Source organism: Sabethes cyaneus, chromosome 3 (genome assembly GCF_943734655.1).
Source record: "Sabethes cyaneus chromosome 3, idSabCyanKW18_F2, whole genome shotgun sequence".
Classification (NCBI taxonomy): Eukaryota; Metazoa; Arthropoda; class Insecta; order Diptera; family Culicidae; genus Sabethes; species Sabethes cyaneus.
This window is the reverse complement of record NC_071355.1, coordinates 160,064,025-160,091,479: the sequence shown is the minus strand read 5'-3', so window position 1 is coordinate 160,091,479 and position 27,455 is coordinate 160,064,025. Positions and strand designations below refer to the sequence as shown.

Genomic DNA, 27,455 nt, shown 5'->3' with positions numbered 1-27,455 from the left:
TAATCCCATGGTATGACTGAAAGCTCATTAAAAAAGCGGATGATATCCGATTCTTTGATTTGTAAAGCACGTCGTTCGAGACTTTTCCAAGTCAAGCCTTCGTTGTGTAGAATACGCCAAATACTAGCTATCGCGATTCTACTACCAAATTCTTGGTGAAACATTCTTTGAGCTTCAGTAATAAGTAAAAGTTAAAGTAATAACCGTGAAGAACTAGCTGTCAACATAAAAATAAAAGACAGACGAATTTCGTATCAAAAGTCTAATCATCAATGAAAAACACAATAGTAGTGATGTCCGAAATTTTCAATTATTCGATTACAGTGGACCCCCGTTCGTTTGAACGATTCCTCATGCAAACTAACGGGGTTAGTTTTTAATTTGAACAACTAGTAACCCTAAATATGCTGAAGTTTGTGTGAACTGGCTGCCCTGTTCTTTGTTATTGTTTTGGTGGTTTGATTCAGTTGGCAGTTGCAAGCAGCGAATATTTCATTTTGCGATCGGATTTCTATACCATAACCGTTGGGAAAACGCGGGAACACGCAATGTGAAACAGATTAAACACGCTAAATCAGTACAAACAAATCGTGTTTATGTGCATTGTCCGCATTAGCAAATGATGTCATATTGAGAATGACATTTGAACCATTTTTAGTTTGCACGTCGTGCAAACCAACGGGGTTCAAATTAAAAAGTGTTCAGATTAAAAACGGTCAAACGAACGGGGGTCCACGATACCGATTAATCGGTTAGCGTTGTATGCACTAATTGATTAGTTCAATATTAGTGCTAGTAGTGTTCGATTATAAATATTCGAATTCTTCGTTTAATAATTGGAATCGTACGATTATAAATGATTAATGGGGATTATTCGCATTTTTTTATCTTATTTAAACTATTCGATTAATGAATTACTCGTGCCGGCAGTGTTCGATTACAAATTATTCGATTATTCCATTACTCGATTAATCGAGCCATTACCGGACATCACTAAATGTAGAAATTGAATTTATATAATTTGTATTTTTTTTTTCATACCGCAGTAATTTGTATTAATTATTTTGAAATAACAATAATGACCGTATTAAAATGTGTTTAAAAAAATTAAAATTAAATCCCGTGGGTGAAGGAGGCTGCTGCTGGCCGTCATTTGTTTTTCGAACAAGACGGAGCACCTGCTTGGAATGCCAACAAACCACAAAAATGACTTGCTGAAAATATTCCGGAGTTTTGGGAGAAGGAAATTTGGCCCACTAGCAGTTCCGATATCAATCCTTTGTTGAGTACAGGATAATTAATGTTTAAATATTAATTTGCGTAAAACTCGTAAAAATGCTAGAAAGCACATTATTAATCGCGTGGCATTTTTTCCGTGCTATAATACCAATTGTAACCCCGGCTGAATATTGCAGTTTAGACGTTTCGCAATTGACGTTTCCTTTTTCATCCCACTTCGCTCTTGGCTCTCGGTCGATTTTTGTGCTGCTGTCGCTGTGATGGTGGGCGAGTAAATTTTCCTACATCGCTATTTCGAGTCGGAAGAAAAACTTTCGCCAGTGCCACTGTCCAGCAGTTAGTTGAGTTTTTCGCTTTTCCGCTCTCACCAGACAGATCGCGCATACCATCCATCAATCGGAATTTTCATTTCCAGTCTGTCGTCGGGATAGGGCAGAACAGTTTCTTTTTCGGTATTTAATCCATTTAATCGGACGTTCCATTATGTGTTGTCGCTTGTCGCTGAGTTGTCGAAAAGGGTGAAAACGGTGAGCTGGACATAATATAGTTGGCAAACCCTTCTTCAACGAGTAGAAAATTTGAGATGTGGAAAAGTGTGAAGTGAATGGCCTCAAAGAAAAAGTGATTAGCCTCTTTTGTTATCTATCGAATTCTTTTTTCGAGTGAAGGTGTTGTATGGGTGAAAATCTTTGACGAGATTATATGTAATTTTGTTCGGACTTGCTTTCCCGTCCATTACCGTCGAGTCTGACATAAGTGAAGATCTCTCGGGTGAGTGATGTTTAAGTCGAATTGAAGAGAAAAATTACCCATTCTGAAGAAAACCAATTAGATCGAAAACAAAAGCGGTCTCCAGACTAGGAAGTAGCCCAAGAGCAGTCCCAATGGCGCTGGACGACTTACAATCCGAGATCGAGCGTCTCAACCGGGAGCTCGATCAGGCCAGCAGTGAAAACATCCAGTCGGCCAAGTATGGCTTGGGACTGCTGGAGGAGAAACAGGCACTGCAGCATAAATGCGAGGAACTGGAAGCGCTGTACGAGAATGCTAGACACGAGCTCGAAATCACCCAGGAGGTAGGATGATTGATAATAAATTTATATGCATACTTTTCACTCGAGCAATTGTTCGGTATAACCTGGGTAAGACCTGGTAAGACATGTAACGATGATGATGAAGGTAAAATAAAATGTGCACTCAGGTGTGCGAATGAATTCTCACCTATCAGATCACGTCATCTGTCTGTCAGCCACATAGGTGCGAAGGCAGAGTTGCCATATGCAATTTGGGCATACAAACATACCTACCTATTATTGTACAAATTTTATTCCCGTATTGCTTCACAACTTAAAATCGTTGTTTTCTGTTAAGCTGGGCGGTGAAGATGAAGTAATTATAGATCTGCAAATTGTCAATTCACATTTTCGACCAGGGGCTTGCGATGGGTGCCATGTTTTTGTTGCCAACATCTCAGCACATCTCGACAAAGGTTGGCAGCAAATCTACCTGTCAGACGGGCGCTATTTCTTGCATTTTTTGAAATAGCGCCCTTCGTTAAGTGGACTGTCAAACACCGTTCGTTAAGATACGGATAGCACCCCGCTGTTTTCGACCCTTGTTTTGGGTAGGTTATCTAACTAAACAAAGATTCCATGCTTACTACAGAATATGGTTCCAGTTCAGGATAAACTTGTCTAAAAAAAAACCTAAAATTATAATATAATTATTAACATGATCCACACGTGTTGCTAAAAAATATTGGCCCGTCCATATCTTGATGCACGATGATATGGATGAAGGAATTTCGTTAAAAAGCTGCAAAAAAGGTACCAAGACTACCACCAAAACACTAAGAAAGGTATCTTATGCGTCCTTGTGTATGTCGACGATCTCCTGGTAGTTGGAGATCACTTGGATTCGGTTTTGGATATGAAAACACATTCGGAGCAGTTCCAAATGACGGATTACGGTGAAATAGCTATTTCTTTGTAATCAATACAATCGATACGGCAAATCAACAGAAATTCGCTAAATATTAAATTAGGCATTCCTCGTGTCCTCACTAGACCAATTTTGGAATGGTTAAGTGGAATACTGTTGAAACTATGCTTATGCCGTGCTCTGAAAATAATCTCAATACTCAGCGTTTTACTGGCAAAGCCCAGAAAACGAATCGATCTGCTCTCTCTATTGGACGTTAACCGCCTAACGAATCTCGGTTGAGCGGCTCTGCTAGAGTAAGTAGGATTGTTCCACTAGCCCCGTAATTGTCCCGTACTCTAATAGTCTGTCGGTAAAGAAGGGTCAAGTCTTAAAGACGTTTATAGCCCAAGGCTTTGCGGTTGGATGTTACCTTCGCTGACAACTCGGACTAACCCAAAAGATTCGCAAAGAATTCCTGAGATTCTTTCAAGCTACGTTGGCCCTCCGGCGATACTGTGGGGTTGGTTGCGGGCTTTGCAAGCCTGAACCATTAAAAAAACCAAAGCAATGGACTCCGTAAGTAATAATAATAACTCTAATCGGAACAATCGGCAAAGACCCAGGCGACGAAAACGGACTAACGATTGGAAATTAGGAACATGGAACTGTCGGTCTCTAAATTTCCTCGGAAGTACCCACGTGCTTTCTAAAGAAGTGAAGAGCCGCAAGTTCAACATCATAGCGCTGCAGGAGGTATGCTGGAAAGGAACGATGGTACGTACGTATAGAGATAGTCTTACCATCTACCAGAGCTGCGGCAATACACACGAGCTGGGCACAGCTTTTATAGTGATGGGCGAGATGCAGAAGCGGGTGATCGGGTAGTGGTCGATCAACCCCCGAATGTGCAGATTAAGAATCAAGGGCCGATTCTTCAATATAAGCATAATTAACGTGCACAGCACTCACCTCGGAAGTACCGATGATGACAAAGACGAATTCTACGCGCAGTTGGAGCGTGAACACGACCGCTGTCCAAGACATGATGTCAAAATTATCATCGGGGACTGTAATGCTCCGGTTGGTCAGGAGGAGGAATTCAAACCGGTGATTGGACGGTTCAGCGGCCACCCGCAAACGAACGAAAGCGGCCTAAGACTTATCGACTTCGCCGCCTCCAAGAACATGGCCATACGTAGTACCTTCTTCCAGCATAACCTCTACCATCGGTACACCTGGAGATCACCCAACCAGACAGAATCACAAATCGAGCACGTTCTGATAGATGGTCGGCACTTTTCAGACATTATCGACGTCAGAACCTATCCGGGCGCTAACATTGATTCGAATCACTACCTAGTGATGGTAAGGATACGTCAAAAACTATCTGTTGTGAACAACATACGATACCGCCCCCCGCCACGGTATAATCTAGCGCGACTGAAGCAACTGGAGGTCGCCGAAAACTACGCGTTATCTCTCGAAACCGCGCTGCCGGAAGAGGGTGAGCTGGATGAAGCCCCTCTTGAAGACTGTTGGAATGCCGTGAAAACAGCCATTAACAGCGTAGCGGAGAACGTCCTAGGCAGTGTGGCACCGAATCGACGTAACGAATGGTTTGACGAGGAATGCCAGCAGATATTGGATGAGAAGAACGCAGCGCGGGTACAAATGCTGCGTAGAGCCACCCGTCAGAATGTGGAGCGATACAAACAGAAGCGGAGGCAGCAAACCCGACTCTTCAAGGAGAAGCGCCACCAAGAGGAGAAGGAGTGTGAAGAACTCGAACAGCTGAACCGCTTTCACGACACACGGAAGTTCTATCAAAGACTCAACGGATTTCGCAAAGGCTTCGTGCCGCGGGCCGAAAGGTGCAGAGATAAAGATGGAGGTATCTTGACTGACGACCGTGCGGTGATCGAAAGGTAGAAGCAGCACTACGATGAACACCTGAATGGCGTGCAGGCGGAAGACAATGAGCGGAGGAAGTGACCACATTGGTGCAGCAAGCGACGAAGATGTTCCACCCCCATCGATAAGGGAAGTTAAAGAAGCCATCCAGCGGCTGATGAACAACAAAGCAACGGGAAAGGATGGCATTGGAGCGGAACTTATTAAGATGGGCCCGGACAAGTTGGCTGGCTGTCTGCATCAACTGATTGTCAAGATTTGAGATACGGAACGACTACTGGAGGAGTGGAAAGACGGGGTTATCTGCCCTATCTACAAGAAAGGTGATAAGCTGGATTGTGAGAACTACCGAACCATCACTATCCTGAATGCCGCCTACAAAGTGCTGTCCCAAGTCCTCTTTCATCACCTATCGCCAATAGCCAATAGATTTGCGGGAAGTTACCAGGCCGGCTTCATGGAGGGTCGATCTATAACGGACCAAATATTCAGCCTGCGGCAGATCCTCCAAAAGTGCCGCGAATTCCGAGTCCCCACGCACCACCTGTTCATCGATTTCAAAGCCGCATATGATAGCGTAAACCGACAAGAGCTATGGAAAATTTTGGACGAAAACGGCTTTCCGGGTAAGCTTACTAGACTTATCTAGTGAGAATCTCGGGTGGATTGTCGGACCCATTCGAATCTCGCAGGGGACTTCGACAAGGAGATGGTCTTTCCTGCCTGCTATTCAACATTGCGCTTGAAGGTGTTATAAGACTAGCGGCGATCGAAATGCGGGGCACGATTTTCAATAAATCCAGTCAATTTATCTGCTTTGCTGACGACGTGGATGCTGTCGGCAGAACATTTGAGGCGGTGGAAGATCAGTACACCAGACTGAAACGCGAAGCAGAGAAGATTGGATTGAAGATAAATACGTCTAAAACGAAGTATATGCTGGCGGGCGGGACCGAGCGTGACAGGGCCCGCTTAGGCAGTACCGTGGTAATCGACGGGGATGAGTTCGAGGTAGTCGACGAGTTCGTATACCTTGGCTCGCTGGCAACAGAGGACAACAATACCAGCCGTGGGATTAAAAGACGTATTATCAGCGGAAGTCGGGCCTACTACGGACTCCATAAACACTTGCGATCGAACAATTTGAGCCCCCGTACAAAATGCACACTGTACAAAACGCTAACTAGACCGGTTGTCCTCTACGGGCACGAAACGTGGACACTGCTAGAAGAGGACCTACGAGCACTCGGAGTTATCGAACGGCGGGTGCTAAGAACCATCTTTGGCGGAGTGCAAGAGAACGGTGTATGGAGGCGAAGAATGAACCACGAGCTCGCGCGTCTCTACGGCGAACCAAGTATTCAGAAAGTGGTTAAAGCTGGACGGATACGTTGGGCAGGACATGTTGCTAGAATGCCGGACAACTATCCTGCAAAAATGGTTTTCGCATCAAATCCGGTAGGAACAAGACGAAGAGGGGCCCAGCGAGCGAGGTGGCAAGACCAGGTGGAACGAGATCTGGCGAGCACTGGGTGCCCGCGGAACTGGAGATCAGTTGCCATGGACCGAAACAGATGAAGAAATTATACTGCGCAGGCCTTGTCGTAAGACGTTAGGCCAATTAACTAACTAACTAACTCCTGAGATTCCTCGCATGGGAATCGTGTGCAGGAATTCTGCAGAAGATTCCTACAGAATGCCTTGCTTATAGCGCCAGGATTCTGATATGAGAATCCAACTGTTAAATTCTCGTGATACCTATAACCCGGTATATAAAACAAGAGTCCTCGGAATTCTAAAGGAGGAGTTCCGAGTGTGTTAGTAACGGAAGTCACGAGATTGTTTTCTTTTGCAGTGCTTTGCTGCTTTGGTGTATCCCGAATAAGCGTCACTTTTGTTTCATCTTTCTTTTTCTACTGCAGCGCTACCAAATGCATGGTCTCACGATAACGGAGCAAATCGTTTCATTCCATATAATTTCCTGCCGTGATGTTATCTTTGGCATACGGAGCAAATAGTCTCTAGCCTCCAGTGAGTAAAGAAAAGATTAGCTCTGCTTGTAGTTGTGCTCTTTTTGCGCAAGATCAGTGGTTGTAAGAGAAAACGGTATTTGTGCATACCCCATTTGCCATATTTCCAAAGAAACTACAAAATGGTCAATTTTGAGTTCCCGTAGAAGCAACAACGGAAATTCCGGAATGTCCAGAGCGACTCAAAATACATCCAAAAGTCCACCCAAGAGCTGGCGTTGAAAAATTCTTTGATTTGATACCCCATTTGCCATATTACTGAAAAGAATTCAAAATGGCCAATTTTGAGTTCCGGTGGAACCGATACCGGATGTTCCGGAGTGTGGGACATGAACATGCGCTCTACAGGATAGTGTAACATTCATTCTTATTGACCACAAATGAAATGGATAACTATTGCGCACTCTGTTAAGCAGATTTCTAGTTTTATTTCACATGCTACTTATGACATCAAGAAAATCCCACTGCGATCTGGAATATTTCCTGGAAAATAGAGCCATAATTTACCTACCTAAAGGCCAATATAATGTGGTTCTTTTAAGACTAATTGCATAAAAATCGAATGAAAATAAGTGGAGATATTGCCAAAATTGTAACTGCTAGTACCATCATTTTGGATGTCGGGAACGTAAAGGTTAATTTGCATAGAGCTCATTAGGCATTGATTTGAGTAGGACAAGAAGATATAGGTAGCTGGGTATATGCGGTTATCAACAAAAGAATAGCTCATTTGTCAATCGATAATCGATGGCCCATTGTCAAAACCAGAGCCCAAACCACTTTAACAAGAAAAACATCAACATCGATGTTATCCTCAACAAACACCAGTCGTTATGAGCAGATATCAAGTTTCTGCAACAGCAATGCTAATATGCTGCTTTTTTATACAAGGCAGACAGGATGGCAGAAGGTTTTTTTTCTACTATCTTTTGTCTGTCAACAAAGACTTTTTCAGTGACCTGTTAAAAACTCCGCTCAAATAGGCTTATCAGAGAGCACCCAGATGGTAGAAAGGCATTAATTTATGATTTATTTACATTTATGCTCTTTGTATGCGCGTTGTGTGTCATTTCAGCCTGTGAGCCGGCACTATGTGGCACGGTAGTACACATTCTAGTGTCGCCCGATTTTTCAAATGACACACGCGTTGCGTTGCGTAAGATGTGATCAATCAATTTAATATGTACTTTTTTTTCGGAAAATATCCCAAAAAGCGATACATTATGCCAAATGCTGCATCATCAGCTACGATGCTACAATTTCGATATGAATCATTTTCGTTATTGCTCGCGCTGCTGCATTTCACCGGCTCCAGATAAAGTTCAAACTGATTTTGCATCTTTCTTTCATAACATTTTCTCGTGCCGCTTGAACGAATTTTAAAAAGCAATCCATCCGATCTTCCCTGCGTGCAGTTTTGCAAGTGTTGGTATGAGGCTAATTGTATTGATTTTCCGTGTCCCGAGTACTTCGTTTTTCCTGCTTCTGCTTCGTCGGGCAGAACAGGGGCGAAATGCTGTTCGTTCATGTGATGTGATGTGATGTGATGGGATGCAGCCTCCCTATTTTCCACGGTCGGAGACGTTTGGCCTGTGCACTGTATGTACACAGATACGTATAATACGGGCTTCTAGAGGGCATGGCTCTTTCCTAGCGTCCTCCAGGCAGAGCTCGCGCGGATGAGGAACATGTGCCTGTGGGGGTCTACAAGCTAAGCCGGCTAATTGCGCCCGTCCGTGGATAATTTGAATCTGATGCTGCTACTGCGCTGGGTGCATCTTTTGCGAATTTCTTTCGTTTCGCCATGCGGCTGCTCTCGCCTGTCGGCTGGAAATTGATTTTGCCAAGAAAAGAAATTAGCGCAACTGAGCGAAAGAAAGTGGTTGTAAATGAATTATGCAATTAAAGGTGGACCAACTTCGGACGTGGCTTCGGGGCTGATTTCAGTCTCTCTGAGTTAAAACTGTGCACGAAAACTGAATAGTGATAGCGGCAAATGTGTATCACACGTAGAGCTGCTGCAATCGATGAGTGGCACCGTTTCTTCTTAAATCGAATATTGATTTGGCTGGTTTATTCGACTTGTTTCGCTAGCTGTTTCTACTGATAGAAACGTGTGATGTCGTGGTTTTTTGTATTGCACCAGATAATAGCCCGTTGATATGATGGGAGTTTTTATTTTATCCTTATATGCAATTTTTATTCTGAAATTCAATAATCGTTTAATTTAAAATTCTATCATTGTATATTTTTCGATACGACAATCTTATACACCTGCAATTGGCTATGATGGAGCCGAAAAAGATTTTAATTTTTTATGATGGAGCCGAAGTGTCAACGCGTGCGTGAAAAAAAGCAAAAACATTTCTCTTTCTCTCTCAAAAACCAGAAAAATATCAACAACTCCATCATAGCGAATTTCGATTACTTCAATTCTAGAAAAAAAGTGACCGATGCTTTCCGTCCCAACTGGTCAGAAATTATTTATTTAGATAAAACTTCGACCAAGTTGATGTCCTGAAAGTAAATCAATTTGTAAAAGTGTAAAACTATAAACTAACCTTTTTCTTCAATCGATTTAATCATTTGTACATTGACCTTATACGAACTTGATGTCCTGAAAGTAAATCGATAAATCGAAAAACTCCACCATCGCTTCTCCTTAACCACTTATAGCTATAAAATTTAAGACTTTATTAAAAATTGAACTTACGAATGAAAACGCGACAGACGGAATATTCGAACATGTGTTGTGACACAGAAATTTTCAGAGTGGAGTACGCTGTATTTGAAGGCTAGCGACGGAATTCTTTACATACTTTCGGTTGCATTACTATCAAGTATAAAAATAACTGAAGAGCAAAGTCCAAAGCAAACTTGCAAGGTACAGAGAACGATAATAATAACAATTGATAATCTTTTAACCGTCATAATTTTTAACTAGCATTCCACATGCTAGTTGAAAGATAAATTCAAATTCATTTCCAACAATCTGACTTTTAGTCACAGTCAGCAGTTCTACAGTTAGGCATTGGCCAAAAATGCAAGAGAAACACACCCACTTTAGTTATTTTACGCCATTCCGGCTGCAGACTACATCCCTTGTGTCAATCCCCTTGTGCTGATTCTCTCATGTCAAAGAACATGCGTGTCAAGTTTGATGAAGAACTGTCCAGGCGTTCTGGAGTTATGATGGAACATTCATACTTATATTCCTCTTCCTCCCTTGTTGGTTTTTGCTGTCAGCTCCTCCCTTTTATCACGTAGCCACTTAATGATCTGCTTTCTTTCCGAAAATCCATATAACAAAAGAAAAACAAAGCTATTTCTCCATATATCCCACCTGTGCTGCCCTCCTATCAGAAGCCCCTTCCCCCTCTTATCTCCCGGGGAAAGGAAAGCGCAACCCCTTTCATTTATTTTGGCCTAATTCCCTTGTTGGGGACCCCCCACTTTGTCAAATCCAAAGTGCTATTTCCTTATGTGAAAGAATATGTAAAGGGTGTTCCACCTAAAATTGTATCACGGAAAAAACGCTGTAGTAAATTACCTAGTTGAACGATCCTTTTCAAACTTTCAGACACTAAAATATAACCCTTTAGTAAGCTTTTGGCAAATTTATTTCATTCAACTTCTGTACCATAACCGTCTGCTCGCACCTTTCGCTTAACTCCACTCATAAGGTTCTGTACAACATCTGGCTGCAGCTTCTTCTGTACGAAACCCCACTTTTTCTTCATATCTAACTCAGATTAGATCTCCTTGGGATGCTTATGATGTTTCTGTAGTGCCTACTCCACGTTAAATTAAATTAAATAATAGCCCAGTATTGTTCGAAGGGCCTTATGGGGGGGACCCCGTCGGTTTCATACCATTCCAGGACATCTTTTGAATAGTGGCCAGGAGATCATAGGGCCCTCGTATTGCTTCAACAGGGAAAGCAGACGCCTTTGTTAGGTAGATTTGTCTGTCTCGGTCACGAGCGGCGTACTCCGTTTGCCACGTGAGATCGCATGTCAAATCATGTATTTCTTAGCAAACTTTGAAACCAAACAGTTACTTCCTCCGGAACTTCTTACTTGTGCTGGACGGTGACGAACAGCAGCCTTGGAAGTCCGCCTTGACGTAAGTCTCATTATCCATGATGAGAAAATGAGGCTTCGTCAGCATCTGGGTGTACAATTTCCGAGCCCGTGCCTCTCCCACCGTGTTTTGCCGTTGGTCACGATTTGGAGCCTTCTGGACTTTGAACGTATGCAATCCCTCCGGGTTCTTGGCCTTTTGAACTATGACTTTGACAGATTCAACTTTTTGGTCACATCCCTGGCGCAAGCATTGGGGTTCCGCTTAAACGCTTTCACGACACGCTTGCGTTCCTGATCATTAATAGAACATCAATTTTGACCGCATTTCTCTTTCCGCTCGATGCACAAAGTTTCGTAGTAATTCACACGACTCACCGTTGACTGCACGATTCCGAGTTGTTTTCCGATGTCTCGATTAGAGTTGAGAATTTTCCAGCTGCTTGCGCAAAATCAATTCGTGACGTTGCGTTGCAGCGTTAGGTGACGCCAATTCTTCCAATTTTCGAAAAACTGAGCGGTAAAAATACAGTGTTTGTGCACTCTAAACTACTTCTACCCACATTTTCAAGAAGAAATATCCTAAGGGTAATTTTATACTGCGTTTTTTCTGTGATGTAATTTGATATGGGACACCCTTTATGACAAGTTTGGTGCAGCATGGTCACGGCGTTCTGGAGTTATTGCAGAACATACAAACATACTCACGTTCATTTCTATATATTTAGATAATAATTAGTTCTACAATTGCCCTATATACTACTTTTTCAAATTCTGTTTGGTTGAAACGCTGTAGTCAAAAGAGCAAAAACGAATACAAAAAGAGCAAACTAAGTCTGTAGGAATCACCTTGTCAAAATCTCCTGCGAGATTCGATTGGGTTCGACAGACCAACGGAAATTCTTACACTGCAGTGGATCCTATCCACTGATAGGACCATGATCAAGTCCAATCAGCTTCCCCGGAAAACCGTTTTCGTTCAAGATTTTCCAAAGCTCTGGTTGTTTTACACTATCATATACGGCTTTGAAATCAATGAACAGGTGAAACGTAGAGACAAGGAATTCGCGACACTTCTGAAGAACCTGTCGCAGAGTGAAGATTTGGTCCGTTGTAGGCTGATGAAGCCGGCCTGATAACTTTTCACGAATTTGTTGGCTGTTAGCAAAAATCGATGGGTGATGACTTGGGAAACCATTTGTAGGCGGCAATCAGGACAGTATTCTCAGTTCCATTTCTCCCGTAGTTCGGGCCCATTATAAGTTTCTGCGAAATTCCATCCTTTCTTGCTGCTTTGTCGTTCTTCAGTCGCAATGCAATGGTCTGAACATCTATATCTCTTAGAGAATCGAAAACTACTGAATCGATCGGCGTGAAAATTTGCACGTAGAGGTTTTTGGGGCTAGGGAAGGTTCTCTCGATGGCAAAAGACCCCTCCCCCCACTAAGAGGGGAGGGGGGGGCTCCCATACAAATCTATGCCTATAAGAATGGATTTCTGTCTGCTCTATATTCCTTATAGAATCGAAAACTACTGAACCGATCGGAGTGAAAATTTGCATGTAGGGGTTTTTGGTGCCAGGGAAGATTCTTATGATGGTTAGAGATCCCACCCCCCACTAAGAAGGGGGGCTCCCATACAAATGAAACATAAATTTCTGCATTACGCGAGAACTAATCAAGCAAATGGAACAAAATTTTACAGGTGGGTGTTTTTGGAGACAAGAATTTTTTCTATGGTGAATTAAGACCCCTCCCCACTTTAGGAGGGGGAGGCTCCCATACAAATGAAATACAAATTTCCTCATAACTCCAGAACTAATCGAGCAAATAGAACCAAATTTAGCATGTGGGTGTTTTTGTAGGCAATTTTTTTTCTATGGTGAATTGAAACCTCTCCCCACTTTAGGAGGGGGGGGGGGGGCTCCTATACGAATGAAATACAAATTTCCTCATAACTCGAGAACCAATCAAGCAAATGGAACAAAATTTGACATGTGGGTGTTTTTGGAGACTAGAATGTTTTCTGTGGTGAATTGAAACCTCTCCCTGCATTAGTAGGGGTGCTCCTATAGAAATGAAATACAAATTTCCTCATAACTCTAGAAGTAATCAAGCAAATGGAACCAAATTCGGCATGTGGGGGGTTTTGGAGTAGGGTTGCCAAGTCTGAAAATTACAAAAACCGGCCGGTCGATCCTGCCTTCAAAAAATGCGGGGGGGGGGGGGGGGGGTTGTGGCAGCATATTAGAGGATTTGTCTGTAATGTGTAACGTGCGTTAGACAGTTTCCTGTGTAAATTCTTGAAGATAGCTACTGTTTTACCTGACTCACTGCGAATATGCGTATTATTGAAATCAAACGTAACCGTATGCTTTATTCGTTTATAACGCATATGCAGTTAATATCGATAACAAACGATTTTTTGTAAGTTGTGCTTTTGTTATTGCATTTAATTTGTAAAAAGTTGCATAAATAACAATTCGGTTTCACAATACAATTATTGCGTACTACTGGCACATGAAATATAACGTTTAAGTACGTTATTTTTAGTGATCAAAATTAACGATATTTTCGATACAAGGGCGATATTTTTCGAAACCTTTCGAACCAACACGATCCCGCGAATACAACGCATTTCGCAGTGAGTCAGGTAACACAGTAGTTTTTGAGTGACAACTACTTGCTTCTGGCGCTAGTGGACAATTTAATGTATATTACCGTCAGAAGCAAGGTATTATCACTGCAAAACTTCAATCTTCAACTATCTTCAATGATCCAATGTTCAGGATTGGTAATAAATTTATCAGAAAATTTAACAAACCAGGCAAAAAGTACAAATCCGGCTTTATACGTCAGAAAACCGGCCTTTTTGCTGGATTGACCGGCCACCGGTTTTGCAAGTGAAAAACCGGTCGGGCCGGCCAAAAACCGGCCACCTGGCAACCCTATTTTGGAGGCAGGAATTTTTTTAATGATGGTTTGAGACCCCTCACCCCTGTGGTAGGGGGATAAGGACTCTCATACAAATAAAACAGAAATTTTTGCGTAACTCAAAAACTAATCAAACTCGAGAAATTTTAGACTCATAAAACATTAATCAAAAACAAGACCACCAAAAACTATCAATAGTAACATTAGATAATTCAGCGCCAGTCGGCCGTAGGCCGCGAGTGTTGCCGGCGACCTGCCGTCAGAAGCGCCGGCCGCTACGGGGGGGGAGCTCCCCGTAGAGATCACCTCTATCTAGGTTTATTTATTTGCCTAGATCTACTGACCTCTATTAATTTCCTTCAGTTGGGTCACCTCTGCGAAATGGTACTTTCTACGAAAAGATTTTCCGTGAAATGGTACATCCCGCGTAAGGTTTTTCGCGAAATGGTATTTTGCGAAACTCTATATTCCGCGTTATGGTCAACCGAGAATTGGTGTTCCGCAAAATGGTATTCGGCGAAATGGTTCGTAATTATGGCGAATATTTAAATGCTATCCGCTTTATTTTATCAGGCTGAGCGATGGGGGGAGTTGTTTTCTACTTTACTGTGAGGAAAATTTGTATATTAAACCACCAATGAACTCCTCAGAAACTTGCAAAATTCGAGATTGTGACAAAGGTCATCCGAGATTCACGATTTATGTACAACATAGTTTAATTTGTGGCAATACGAAGTTTGTCGGGTCAGCTAGTAAACTATATTTCTGGAAAATGTTAAACTGGTTGCTCGAAAAATAATAAAGTTATAGGCGTTTACGTGAAGATAAAAAATGTTGTCATAGTTGGGCCATGTTATACAGATTGGACCACTGCTGAAAATCACAGAAATACGTATTGAAATTCTGTATAGACACATGATAAAGAATGAATCTCTTGCACAACGGCCCATAGAAGTACAAACCTCCTATTTTTCATTACATCTTAGTGAAATTTTTGGCGATCTTGTAAAACCAATATTAGTACAATCGCCTTTTCCGAAGTGTACCGTGAACGTACCATATTCTGCGCAGTTAAGACATTTTTATGATTCTTCCGCTATTCTAAGTATTCTAGATCTAAAATAAACAACGCGGATAGCAGCAACGTGTAGTGCTATGGTCTATAATATCTGGTAAAAAATATGGGAATTATAAGTCGACCAACAATTGAGTATATTTTTTTTTGTAAACTTATCCACGGTGCCTAATTCTGCGCACTCTCTTGTTCATGTTCTCCAATTCTGCGCATGTTTGCTCCTAATTCTGCGCATGTTTGCTCCTAATTCTGCGCACCCAAAAAGTGAAAATAAATACTCCTGACATGCTGTTTATGACTTCAGGCGCTGAAAGCACACCAAAAAATTCGGCTAAGCGTGTAGGGCGCTATATCTCTGCATATTAGCGTTGGTAAGAGGAAATGCTTATCAACTTAGGGACTATATTGACTCGTTTCATTATCCCTGATTTCCCTGATCGCGGATAAGTTCAAGTTGTTACGTGGTTTTTGAGCCGTAAATCTCGCATGTGCATAGTATTTTTCGATATAAATTAAATTATGGTTGTATATGAGCACCATTGGCATTATATTAAATTTGTTAAAAAGGTATTTTTTATATCTTAATTTTCGTAGTTACTGGCTTTACAAGAAAATTTTCGAATATCCAGGTTAGTCTCATATGACTGATGCTTACATACTTACATTATCCATCTAGCTCCGCCCATCTACTAACAACAATTCCTTTCCCGAAATACTTGTGAAGATGCAGAGGATTCCCTGGTCTTTAGTAGCAACAAGTATTGGACTAACATTCCTTTCCATCCCACCAGGACCCGCATTCGGACGTGGCCGGCGTCGGTATTGATCAGCATGCAGGGACCTGATAATGTTGCACAATGAAAAATAGCCTGCTGTCCCAAATATGCTTTTTCCAACCATAATTTTGCAATTTTCATCGGTCCTGGTCAATAACGGAGTAGCAGCACACGGGCGGTATCCTATTATTATGCTTATGCTTATGCTTATGAAAGCACACCAAAAAATTCGGCATTAGCCATTACCATAATTAAATCTATGAGTCGGTCTTCTTGTGCTGTCCGGGCGGCAAAGGAATATTGTTATCATTTTGATTGCCTCATTTTAAATATTTTATTCTCGATAACGTGAAAGACGAATTGATTTGGGTTTTCTGCATACTGAGCATTACACTTTAGACACTTTTTACTAGTAATTGTGTTTTCATATAGAAACCACTTCCCCACGCTCTGACAGCCCCATGAGATTGGACATTAAAAAAAATAGAAGACATGGTTTCATGAATTGGCGCTCGTAGGTTCGGACCCCGAGACACAGCACAGGATTCCATTAAATGCAAGTTAAAGATTCTATTTGAATTTTCATGCCTCTATACCTCAGCCATTTGGGTGAGGTTGCGTATTCTTTCGCGATTTCTTCGTAGGATACATTACTGCGCAGAATTTGGAACATGAATAAAAAATCTGTGCCTAAATCTGCGCATTATTGCATCGCATTTTTCTAAGGAAAGCAATGCATGCAATCACTCTTTTTACCTAAAACGTGACTAAAATTAATTATTATTTCTAATTATGCTGGGTAATTTGATGATTGCAAAGATTTTCGATCATAAATTTGTTAATTTTCTAGAAGGACAATCTTAGCGTTGGTGCTAACGATAATGTTTTCTGCCATATAAAATACTATCAGTTTGACGTTAAATTATTTCGCTCTCAAATATTATGGCCCGTTTGTGAATAATGACGTAATATTCAACAGACATTTATAAAAAAATAACGCAATGATCATAGTTATGCACAATGTTAAAAAATACTTATATAAAGAAAAATGCGCAGAATTAGGAGCTGCGCAGAATTAGGAGCGTTCACGGTACTTCTATAATGAAAAATCAACAAGAATTTAGGTTTTTATCGTATTAATTTTGCTTTATTTCATCACATTTTACACGACTGACATTCACTAGCGAATATTGCGCTTCTGTGCTAAAAATTATAGTGGCCCAACCATGACTACACAAGTGGCCCGACCTTTACAATAGGCGCTTTTGTAGCATTTCGCCTTACCCTACCCGAACACCTAACTGGACGGGATTTTTCTATAGTCTTCGTCTGGAGAGTTTCTATGCACCTGGAAAACTTTTTTTTTGTAAGATTCAGTCACTGAATTCAGTATGCGTGTTTTGAATACACGATTGAAACTCACAGTATTGTGAAAAGTTAGCTGTCACAGTAAGAAGTTGTACAATGCTTGTACTTAGATACACTCAAATCTCGTTTTACGTCCACTATTGGGGGGATAAAAAAATCGGTCGTAAAAACGGATGTTTATTCAAATTTTGGACGTAAAACGAGAGGACGATAATTCAAATTTTGGACGTAAAACGAGAGGACGTTAATTCAAATTTTGGACCTAAGAAAGGTGACGTAAGACGAAATCACGTAAAATGAATAGATATAAATCGAGATTCTAGTGTATCACGAGTTACTAAAACATTACCCCACCTCCATGCTTTTCTGCATCTTTTGGCCCGTTGCACAAAGCTTCCGTAAGATACATTAAGTTTTGCTATGGAACCCCTCTTGAAGAGGGTTTCTCCAGGTTGATAGAGTGACTTCGAGTGGTAAGACGTAGCTTTCGACGACATCGGATTGTCAAAGTTGCGCTAGATTATACTGTTTTGAACAGTTTTGACGTATCTAAACCATCATTAGTTAGTGGTCCAAATCAATGTTAGCGCCCCACCGATAGATTCTGGTGTCGATAATGTCCGGAAAATTGCGATCATCTATCAAAACGTAGTCTATTTGTGATTCTGTCTGGTTGGATGATCTCCAGATGTTCCGATGGCGGAGGTTTTGCTGGAAAAAGATTCTACGTATGGTCATGTTCTTGGAAGGGGCGAAGATGATAAGTCCAATTCCCGATTTGAATGTCTCCTCTTGGCCGCCCTGAGCGTTGGAATCCCCAATAACGATCTTGATGTCTTGGGTAGCGATCGTCTTCGCGTTCCAACTGCGCCTTGAATCTTCAGCGTTGTGATCATCGGTACTTCGCCAAGGTGAGAGCTGAGCACGTTAATAATGCTAATATTGAAAAATTACCCTTTAATGCTCTTGAACTGAACATTCGGGAGTTGATCGTTCACTATCCGGTTACCCGCTTCAGCATGTTGCCCACCACATTAAATGTTGCCAGAGTCTTTGTCAGCTGTTCCGATCTGAATTACTACTTAATTCGTGCATTGCTTTGTTTTTTAGTGAAGCTAGCTTGCAAGGCTCGTGGCCAACCAACGTAATTTATTTTTCGGGTTCCGAACACCACCTAATCACTTTTATGAAAAAGAAAGCCCGTTCCTCTGTCAACATGTGACCAGTAGTTCCACCGGGGTGGATTCCTCGCATTCCAGTTGGCATCACGAGTAGGCAGGGGTTCGGTAAGTCTAAGGTAAACTATGTGGGAATATATTGTTTGATGGAATGCTAATACTGGCACTGATGATGGTTTGAACAAAACACCGGTAATGATCAGTTCGCCCGGAGGAATAAAACCGTTTTCGTTATTTAGAGCATCCCCCAGACCACTCTTCCCTTTCGGTTTGATTCTCGCTATGTCTCTCCATTTATGCCAGCGAACCCATATGTTAAGTTTGGTGGAGAAAGGGCTAGACGAACATATATAAAGAAGAACACTCTCTCCCTGGCGTTAAACTCATTGCTGTTTTAGAAATTGTAATTGTAAATTATTTTTTGATTTTTTAGTATAACTTCCGAATAAACTAGAAAAATTTGAAGCAATTCCATTTACTTCTACTAGTTAGGTAATGCGATCTTCATATCGTAGAGAGGTACGCTTATTTCGGCTACGATTTGTAACATTCATCAATGTGGCAAGTTAAGGACTGCAGTTGGTTCATTTATATAGTAAATTTTCCGAATTTCGCAGGTTGGGTTGCTTTCATAGCTCTTAATTCTAAAGTCAATTCAAAGCTTTTAATTCTAAAGTCAAACATTGTACAATAACATTTTTATGAAAATGTAAGCAAATATCATAGAAATATCAAAAAAATGTGATCAGAAAAAGTTCCATTTTTTTTAGATTTATTGTTCGTTTATTTCTTAATCTTTAAACGATGAAAATATCACAATACGACTTTTTTCTTTCTCGATTTATGGCATAATAGAATGGCATGGATACAAAGCAATAAAAATACATTTCAATGCACGGGTTGGATGCAGAATGGCACTTTTTTGCAATGTTACACGGAAAGAATAGCTGAGATGCTGTCGGTAGCACCACTCTTAAATAAACGGCAAGGAGAACCAGTCTTACCCGCGAGTGTGAAAATACCAATAAATCTCCACTAGCGCCATTCCAGCTCTACTAGCGAGCTTTATGTTTGGACAGTTTAAAAACCAGATAAAAGTATCACTAAATTCAATTTTTGTTATACGTACATTCCCTGAACAATACGCGCAAATGTCACAGGAATTCAAGAAACAGACAAACAATACGTGAAAGAAATATCTAGGGTGCAAAAATTCCGTTGCTTTGTACGTAATAATCGTAATCAAATTGCGGCTGAAAGACATGTTAGTTCAGGAGATGACCCTAAAATCTTTTCTGTGATCGATAAAACTAGGGAATAAAACATATGAACATGAGTTTCTTGTACATAAGTACTTTCCATAGCTGGATTTATCAAAGAGAAACTTCGGTGATGTAATTTTTATTCAATTATAGTATTTTAGTTCTAAGATGTATTTTAATGTAATTAATTTTAAATTTGTGATTGTGATTGCAAACTTGCTATTTGGATAACGGAAAATCGAGACTTCCTGCTCATGCTCATTCAAAAACATGCTTTTGTTTCCATTTATATCTTGACCAGTGCTGTTAACCCTCTAGTTCCCAACCCTGCCAATTGGCGGGCTTCAGCAAAATCGTAGTAAATCTACTATGCTTATTCGTTTTATGTTGAGATCCACCCATACCTTCTCATTATAGTCTAATCTAACTATTCGAGTGGTTTGTTTGTTTTATTACGTTAATTTGAAACAGATATTTCGTGCAAAACTTGAAAAATGCCAGAAAACTGAGAAAAAAAATATTTTGCTCTGCAGTGTGAAATTCAAATTGTTGTAAATTGCTTATTTCTTGGAATAAATGAACAAAAAAATTATTGGTGAATAGCTGATAAGTTGTACTTCATGGTAAAAAAGGAAATTTGCGAAAAAAGTTTAGGAACTGGCCGATTTTTATCCAGGAACTGACCCCGCCAATTGGCGGGGTTGGGCATTAACGTCAGCTTTTTTTGGTAATTTGACAACGTGTTGTTTTCGTTGTATTTATTGATTTTTTCGAGTTTAAGCTACAAATTATTGTTATAGGCCTTGTTAGCTTCTTTTATATGCCTTGAAAAATACACAAGCATGCAGTGGCATTAATATGGAAGGGGAATTTACAGGACTTATCACTAATTTTCAGTGCGCCTTTTTGACGAGCTGCAATATAACGCTTTATAGCTATATCACACAACATTTTTGCATTTTATGGTATTTGAATACCATAACCCAACCCAACCCAACCCAACCAAGAAACAGATTCATTGAAACCCGGCTAATTTTACTGCTTAACGACAAAATCTTGATAAGCAAGACAATATTATTCAAAATGGGATCTATCGTGGACCATTTTAAAACCGCAAATTTCAATCTATACCTAAATTTCAATCTATCTAAGTTTGTGTTAATGAACAAATTGAATGGATTACCAGTCGATAAAAGATTATAGTGAACAAATGTGTAATACAAAAATGAAAAACCCAATTTATCAAACAAGTCACATAAATGAGGATTTAAGTTTCATGTTCTATCAGATTCTAAAGGTTTTTCAAAGGTTACAGTTTCAAAGCATATTATGGCGTAGACAATCCTGACTTGGGAGCAGCTACTAATGTTGTTGTTCGCTTTTCTAAAATTTTGCCGGATTTTAAAAATCATATTTTTCGATTATTATTATACGGCATTACGGCATTGATTTTATATCTCCACTCGAGAGGAACGAGAGGAATATACGACTGGTAACTATTCGGAGTAATAGAATCCCCAAAAACTGCTTACTGATAAGGACATCAATAGGCAAGATCGTGGTGATTCTGCTGAATTCATTGCCAAATATGAAAATACAACTGTTTCTGTGTCTGTTTGGAAAGATTCGCTTCCCACGGGCAATGACTATAGACAACGATGAACTGGAAGTGGTTGATGAGTTCATATATTTGGGAGCTCTGGTCTCCGCCGACAATATTACGGGTAAGGAGATTCAATGATGCATTGAAGCTGGAAATCAAGTCTAGTTTTCCTCCGCAAGACGCTTCGATTAACCCCTCTAGAGAATACTTCATTTTTAGCACTGCAAAATTCACTAAACAGGCCGTAACTTTTTTATCTTTCAATATTTTTTTACCACATTTGGGAATTTTTCCGGAAATATTTTCTATTTTCATAATATCTATAGCTAATGTAGAGAGATTTGTTTGACCAACGATACTAATTTTGGTTTTAGTGATGGCGTTTTGGTCATCGGGTTACTAGTAAACTAGTTTATTTGCTGTCTAGGCCAACGTTTCAAGGACTTTATTTCCTCATCATCAGGGCAACTACGAAAATACAGTTTACATTTACATTGAGTTACAAAGTCAATTTTTTACACATAAAACTTACAAACATATTAAACTAATTCTTGTCAAGTTTGTTGGGGTGGGTTTTTTCTGCTATTGGTCGAACTACACTATAAAAACAGTACAATTTATTACAAACTACTGGGTTGGTCTAATTTTGAAAATTCAAATTTGAATACCGGCGAGCAAAAACTTACACAGTCATTCCTGTACACAACACAGTACGGTTATGACTTTCAGGGAGCGTCAAAATGGAGAGTACTGTTTCAACCTGATTTGAGAGTGTGTATCATTGTGTGAGAGACCGTAACATACCAGAATAAGCTATGCTCAGGTTGTTTGTGTCTGTTCTGTAGTTGATTGCGGTTCTGTCACAAGTAATATGGCAATATGGCTATAGCTAATAGCCATATGTCATATGGTCCCGGAGTTATTCCAGAGTTCCTTGGGCGACCGTGACATGGCTTATTTAGATAAAGTTGCAAAATATTTAAAACTTGTTTAAAATCTGTTGATTTTTGTAAGCATATCATCGACTGTAGACATATCAGTTACTTTGCCGCAGTTATGAGCCATGATGCGCGCCATCCGAATCCGGGGGGATATTATAAATCCGGAACCGGTTCCCATAAAGGGACATTTCAGCATCAGTAAATTAAGTCGTGTCGCATATCAAAAAACATCAGCACTCGACAAAATAGCGATTGGTGATCATCTCACGTCTCACAGAGGCCGTATGATCGGTTCCGGGCCCGGGGAGGGTTTCTTTTCTGATTCAAGCACGGAACGGATTTCGAAGGAACTTGTCCGGGACCTGGAATCACCAATATGGTCAGAAAATTTCAGTTGAAGCTCATTGTAACTAGTTCCATAAATACTAGCACTGTTATAGATGTTCTGAAATCGATGTCCCGAATTAAATCGAAAAATTTGATTTTGCAACTTTTTTGCGCCCAGGTGCCCAACCCCGCCAATTGGCGGGTTACGAATTTTTATAAATAATCAAACTATTCCTGAACTTAGTAATTAGAGAATATTTTTTCCATTATTCTGGCCACGAAATGAGCATTTTAAAATTTTTTCAAGCAAATCAAAAATTTGGGCACTAGAGGGTTAATATTCACGAGCACAACGTTCAAACTTCTGGATTATCAGCCTACCTTGTATTGAAAATCTACTAGGTATCAAAGCGAAGCGCTCGTAATAACAGCAGCAAGCATGAGTTTCATATGGGAGAATATAACATATTAGTACGCTGTGATATTGCAACAAACTGATATTCTCGTTTGAGCAGTGAAAATCAATAAAACAAATGTTATGGTGTGGTTTTGCATCTATTGCGTTCAGCTGTTGGTTAAAAATTCATTCTTTTCATTAACTGCATTTAAAATTGTTTTTCATCTGAAGTAAATATCACCTTCTGTATTTGAAAATCATTTTCTTCGGTTTTATTTTCATGAGATATTGAACTTGTTTATGATAAAAATCACTGTGCAATTGTATATATGAAACTCAGAGGTACAAAACACAATGCATGCTAAGAAAAAAGATTATCTGTTCTGTTTGAAATTCGGTGATAATTTAAGGTTCTGATCTTGACATTGAGTAAGTAAGATGAACGAAAATGTTTACCACTCTATTCATCTAATAGTCTAACGTTATTCTATCGTAAATACGCGTAATTCGATTACTGCATATTCGTAGCCTTCTTCACAGCTTATGATTATGTAAATTCGAATAATTTTCCTTTCGAATACATCGTGATCATTTCCCGATCCAACCACTTTTACGAGCAAAACATAAATTTGAGGTTATTCAAAGTTGATCATTTGGAAAGTATGTATGCTTGACCAATTGAAAATATTTTCGGCGATCCTTTTTCCATCATACAATTCCACTCCCACATCACCGTGCCATCGCCGGTCTGCCGCTACACCTGCTGAAGCCCGTCTTTTTTCCACCCATTTTTTACGCCTATTACCGGAACGAAAGCACACGAATTCAAATGCCGAGCGAAATTAAATGCTCGATTTTCACCTATCATCTGGGGGGCCTTTCGTATCGTTTGCCGGTTATTGCAACCGCACCTTCGACACCGGCACTATGTACACATTGACAAGCAAAGCTGTATATACAGATACACAGGCATCGTTGTTGCGTTCGTTCAACATCGATTCACGGCCTTATTCGCCACACCCATCAGTCGATAGTCAAAAGCACTAGCAGTCTATCGCTCACAATCGGGTTGTCATCTATTGCCTAGAGCTGTTAGATTTTTCGTTCGTTGCTGGTTGCAAAACCAACAGTTGAAAAGGGCGTAATATACCTGCATAATAATATGATAGATCCTACGTTATCTGGAACACAACCAGTCTAGCGAATAAACAATATTGATGGTCATCTCATAGCAGCTAAAATCTATTCCATAAAGGGACAATGTACTTCTAAATCAAGCAGAAGGTAGAAAATAGATACATATTAACGCACAAAAACTATAAACCATACGAGTTATTAAAATCGTATAAGTGACCAAGTGTTTAAAAGTATTTTGTTGATGTAATTGATCATTACTTAGTATAAAACAGATTTTCTGCGTATTTACGACATATCTTTTCGGAAATTCCGGAGTTTTCTTACGTCTGGATGTAAACAACACGACATTTCAAACCCCCAGTGACATTAGTTTTACTGCCGGATTTTCGAGTCAAAATTCGATAATTTTCCCATGAATTTCCCGGATTAGCGGGGTGGTACTGTAACATAAAGTATGGCAATGAGGTCGTACGTTGCACCAATCGAACTGTCAAATGTTCACAGTCGATGATATGTTTACAAAAATCAACAGATTTTTAAACAAATTTTATATATTTGACAACTTTATCTAAAAAAGCCATGTCACGGTCCCCCAAGGAACTCCGAAATAACTCCGGGGCCATATGACATATGGCCATTATCTGTAGATATTATGAAAATAGAAAATATTTTCGGGAAAATTCCCAAATTTGGTGAAAAAATATTGAAATATAAAAAAGTTGCGGTCATTTTAGTGAATTTTGCGGTGCTGAAAATGATGTAGGCCTTAGAGGGGTTAATGTTTTTAGTGTCATTGCTGCTGATTTCTTACAAGAAGTTCTACAACTCAATGTCCTACCTCACCGGATAGAAGACATTCTAACGAACACGGTGGTGTACAATAAGCATCATATTAGCGATACTAACGAGCATTTTATTCTGAAGTGTTCAAAGTGAGACTGTTCTAAGTTTGAATCAGTACGGTATTTCTCCAACGCGCTCAATATAGAGCGCACTGCTTGCTTAAAATATACAGACACTTAAGAAACGCCGTGTAATTGCAATGCTCTGCTTTATCAGTTACCGTAATCCGTGGGCAAATTAATCATGTTTTTGAGGAAACTTTTAATGTTTCCGTTATTTTAAGTTTATTTTTTTTTCTCAATTATTTTCAAAACTAGTAGGTGCTAAGATCAAAAATAAACTAACGCAAATCTCGGTTGAAATATTTTGTTAAGTAGGGTAATTTGCCATTTATTGCACACCACCCAACTATTGCACACTTTCTCGACAGTTTATTATCTTATATATAAAAATGGATTTCTGTCTGTCTGTCTGTCGGGAAAACTACTGAACCAGTCGGCGTGAAAATTTACATGTAGAGGTTTTTGGGGCCAGGGAAGGTTCTTATGATGGTTAGAAACCTCTCCCCCCACTAAGAGGGGGGGCTCCCGTACAAATGAAACACAAATTTCTGCATAATTCGAGAACAAATTAAGCAAATGGAACAAAATTTGGCATGTGGGTGTTTTTGGTGACAAGAATTTTTTCTATGGTAAATTGAGACCCCTCCCCTCTTTAGAAGGAGATTTATGACTCCTCTCCTCTTTAAGAGGGGGGGCTTCCATACAAATTTCCTCATAACTCGAAAACTAATCAAGTAAATGGAACCAAATTTAACATGTGAAGGTTTTTGGAGGCAAGAATTTTTTCTATGGTGAATTAGGACCGCTCCCCACTTTGGGAGGGGGGGGGGGGACTCCTTTACAAATGAAATACAAATTTCCTTATGATTCGAGAACTAATCAATCAATTGGAACCAAATTTGGCATGTGGGTGTTTTTGGAGGCAAGAATTTTTTCTATGATGAATTGGGACCCCTTCCCACTTTGGGAGGGGGGTTCCCATACAAATGAAAAACAATTTTTTCATAACTCGAGAACTAATCAATCAAATGGAACCAAATTTGGCATGTGAAGGTTTTGGGACGCCAGAATTTTTTCTATGGTGAATTAGGATCTCTCCCCACTTTAGGAGGGGGGGGGCTCCTATACAAATGAAAAACAAATTTCCTCATAACTCGAGAACTAATCAAATGGAACCAAATTTGGCATATGGGGGTTTTTGGAGGCAAGAATTTTTTGTATGATGAATTATGATCCCTCCCCCTATAAAAGGGGACGCTCCCATACAAATGAAATATGTACAAATTTCCTCATAACTAGAGAACTAATCAACCAAATGGAACCAAATTTGGCATGTGGGGGTTTTGGAGGCAGGAATTTTTTTATGATGGTTTTAGTCGCCTCACCCCTGTGATAGGGGAGGGGGATAAGGACTCTCATACAAATAAAACAGAAATTTTTGCGTAGCTTAAGAACTAATCGATCTCGAGAAATTTAAGACTCTTCCATAAAACATTAGTCAAAAACAACTTCACCAAAAACTATCAATTAGGTTTATTTGTTTTCCTAGGTCTACTGACCTCTATTACTTTCTTTCAGTTTGGGTCCGAACGAGCGTCAGCGTGTAAAGAGAGAATAACCCCTGCGAAATGGTACTTTCTACGAAAAGATTTTCCGTGAAATGGTACATCTCGGGTATGGTTTTTCGCGAAATGGTATTCTGCGAAACTCTATATTCCGCGTTGTGGTCAACCGAGAAATGGTGTTCCGCAAAACGGTATGCGGCGAAATGTTATGTAATCATGGCGAATATTTAAATGCTATCCGCTTTATTTTATCAGGCTAAGCAATGGGGGGAGTTGTTTTCTACTTTACTTTGAGGCAAATTTGTATATTAAACCACACATGAACTCCTCAGAAACTTCACGCAAAACTCGAGATTGTGACAAAGGTCATCCGAGATTCACGATTTATGAACAACACAGTTTAATTTGTGGCAATACGAAGTTTGTCCGGTCTGCTAGTGTTAAATATAATTTGACAACAACATCGGCTATACAATTTCATTATCCATCGAATGTTACGATTTTTTCCAGTAAATCAACGTGATTTTGAAGCGTAATGATAAACTTTCTTACGTGTGTCAAAGTTTTACCTTCACTAAACGAGCATTGATAGAAACATACTATACTCAAAAAGTGAATAAAATTGTGTCTTTATAACATATATTGCCGATAAATTCATAAGTTCAACAATTGGAACAACGTACGACACTCCTTGCAATCTTATTGCGCACCTGTTTTTCTAGTCCTAACCCAGTGGTGCCCAGGCATAGGCAAGGTGCGGGCCAAATGAAATCGCCCCATGATGTTGCGGGCCGCAAATTCCT

At 40.1% G+C, this 27,455-nt stretch overlaps 1 protein-coding gene across 1 annotated transcript in view; it reads left to right on the top strand.

Annotated features, from left to right (window-relative positions):
- The first annotated feature begins 1,540 nt into the window (after positions 1-1,540).
- LOC128744020 (protein bicaudal D) overlaps positions 1,541-27,455 on the top strand; it is a 44,818-nt gene continuing 18,903 nt past the window's right edge. Inside the window, exon 1 of the mRNA XM_053840760.1 lies at positions 1,541-2,315. Within this exon, the coding sequence (XP_053696735.1) occupies positions 2,124-2,315 (192 nt within the window). The 5' untranslated portion in view covers positions 1,541-2,123. The remainder of the gene's footprint in view (positions 2,316-27,455) is intronic.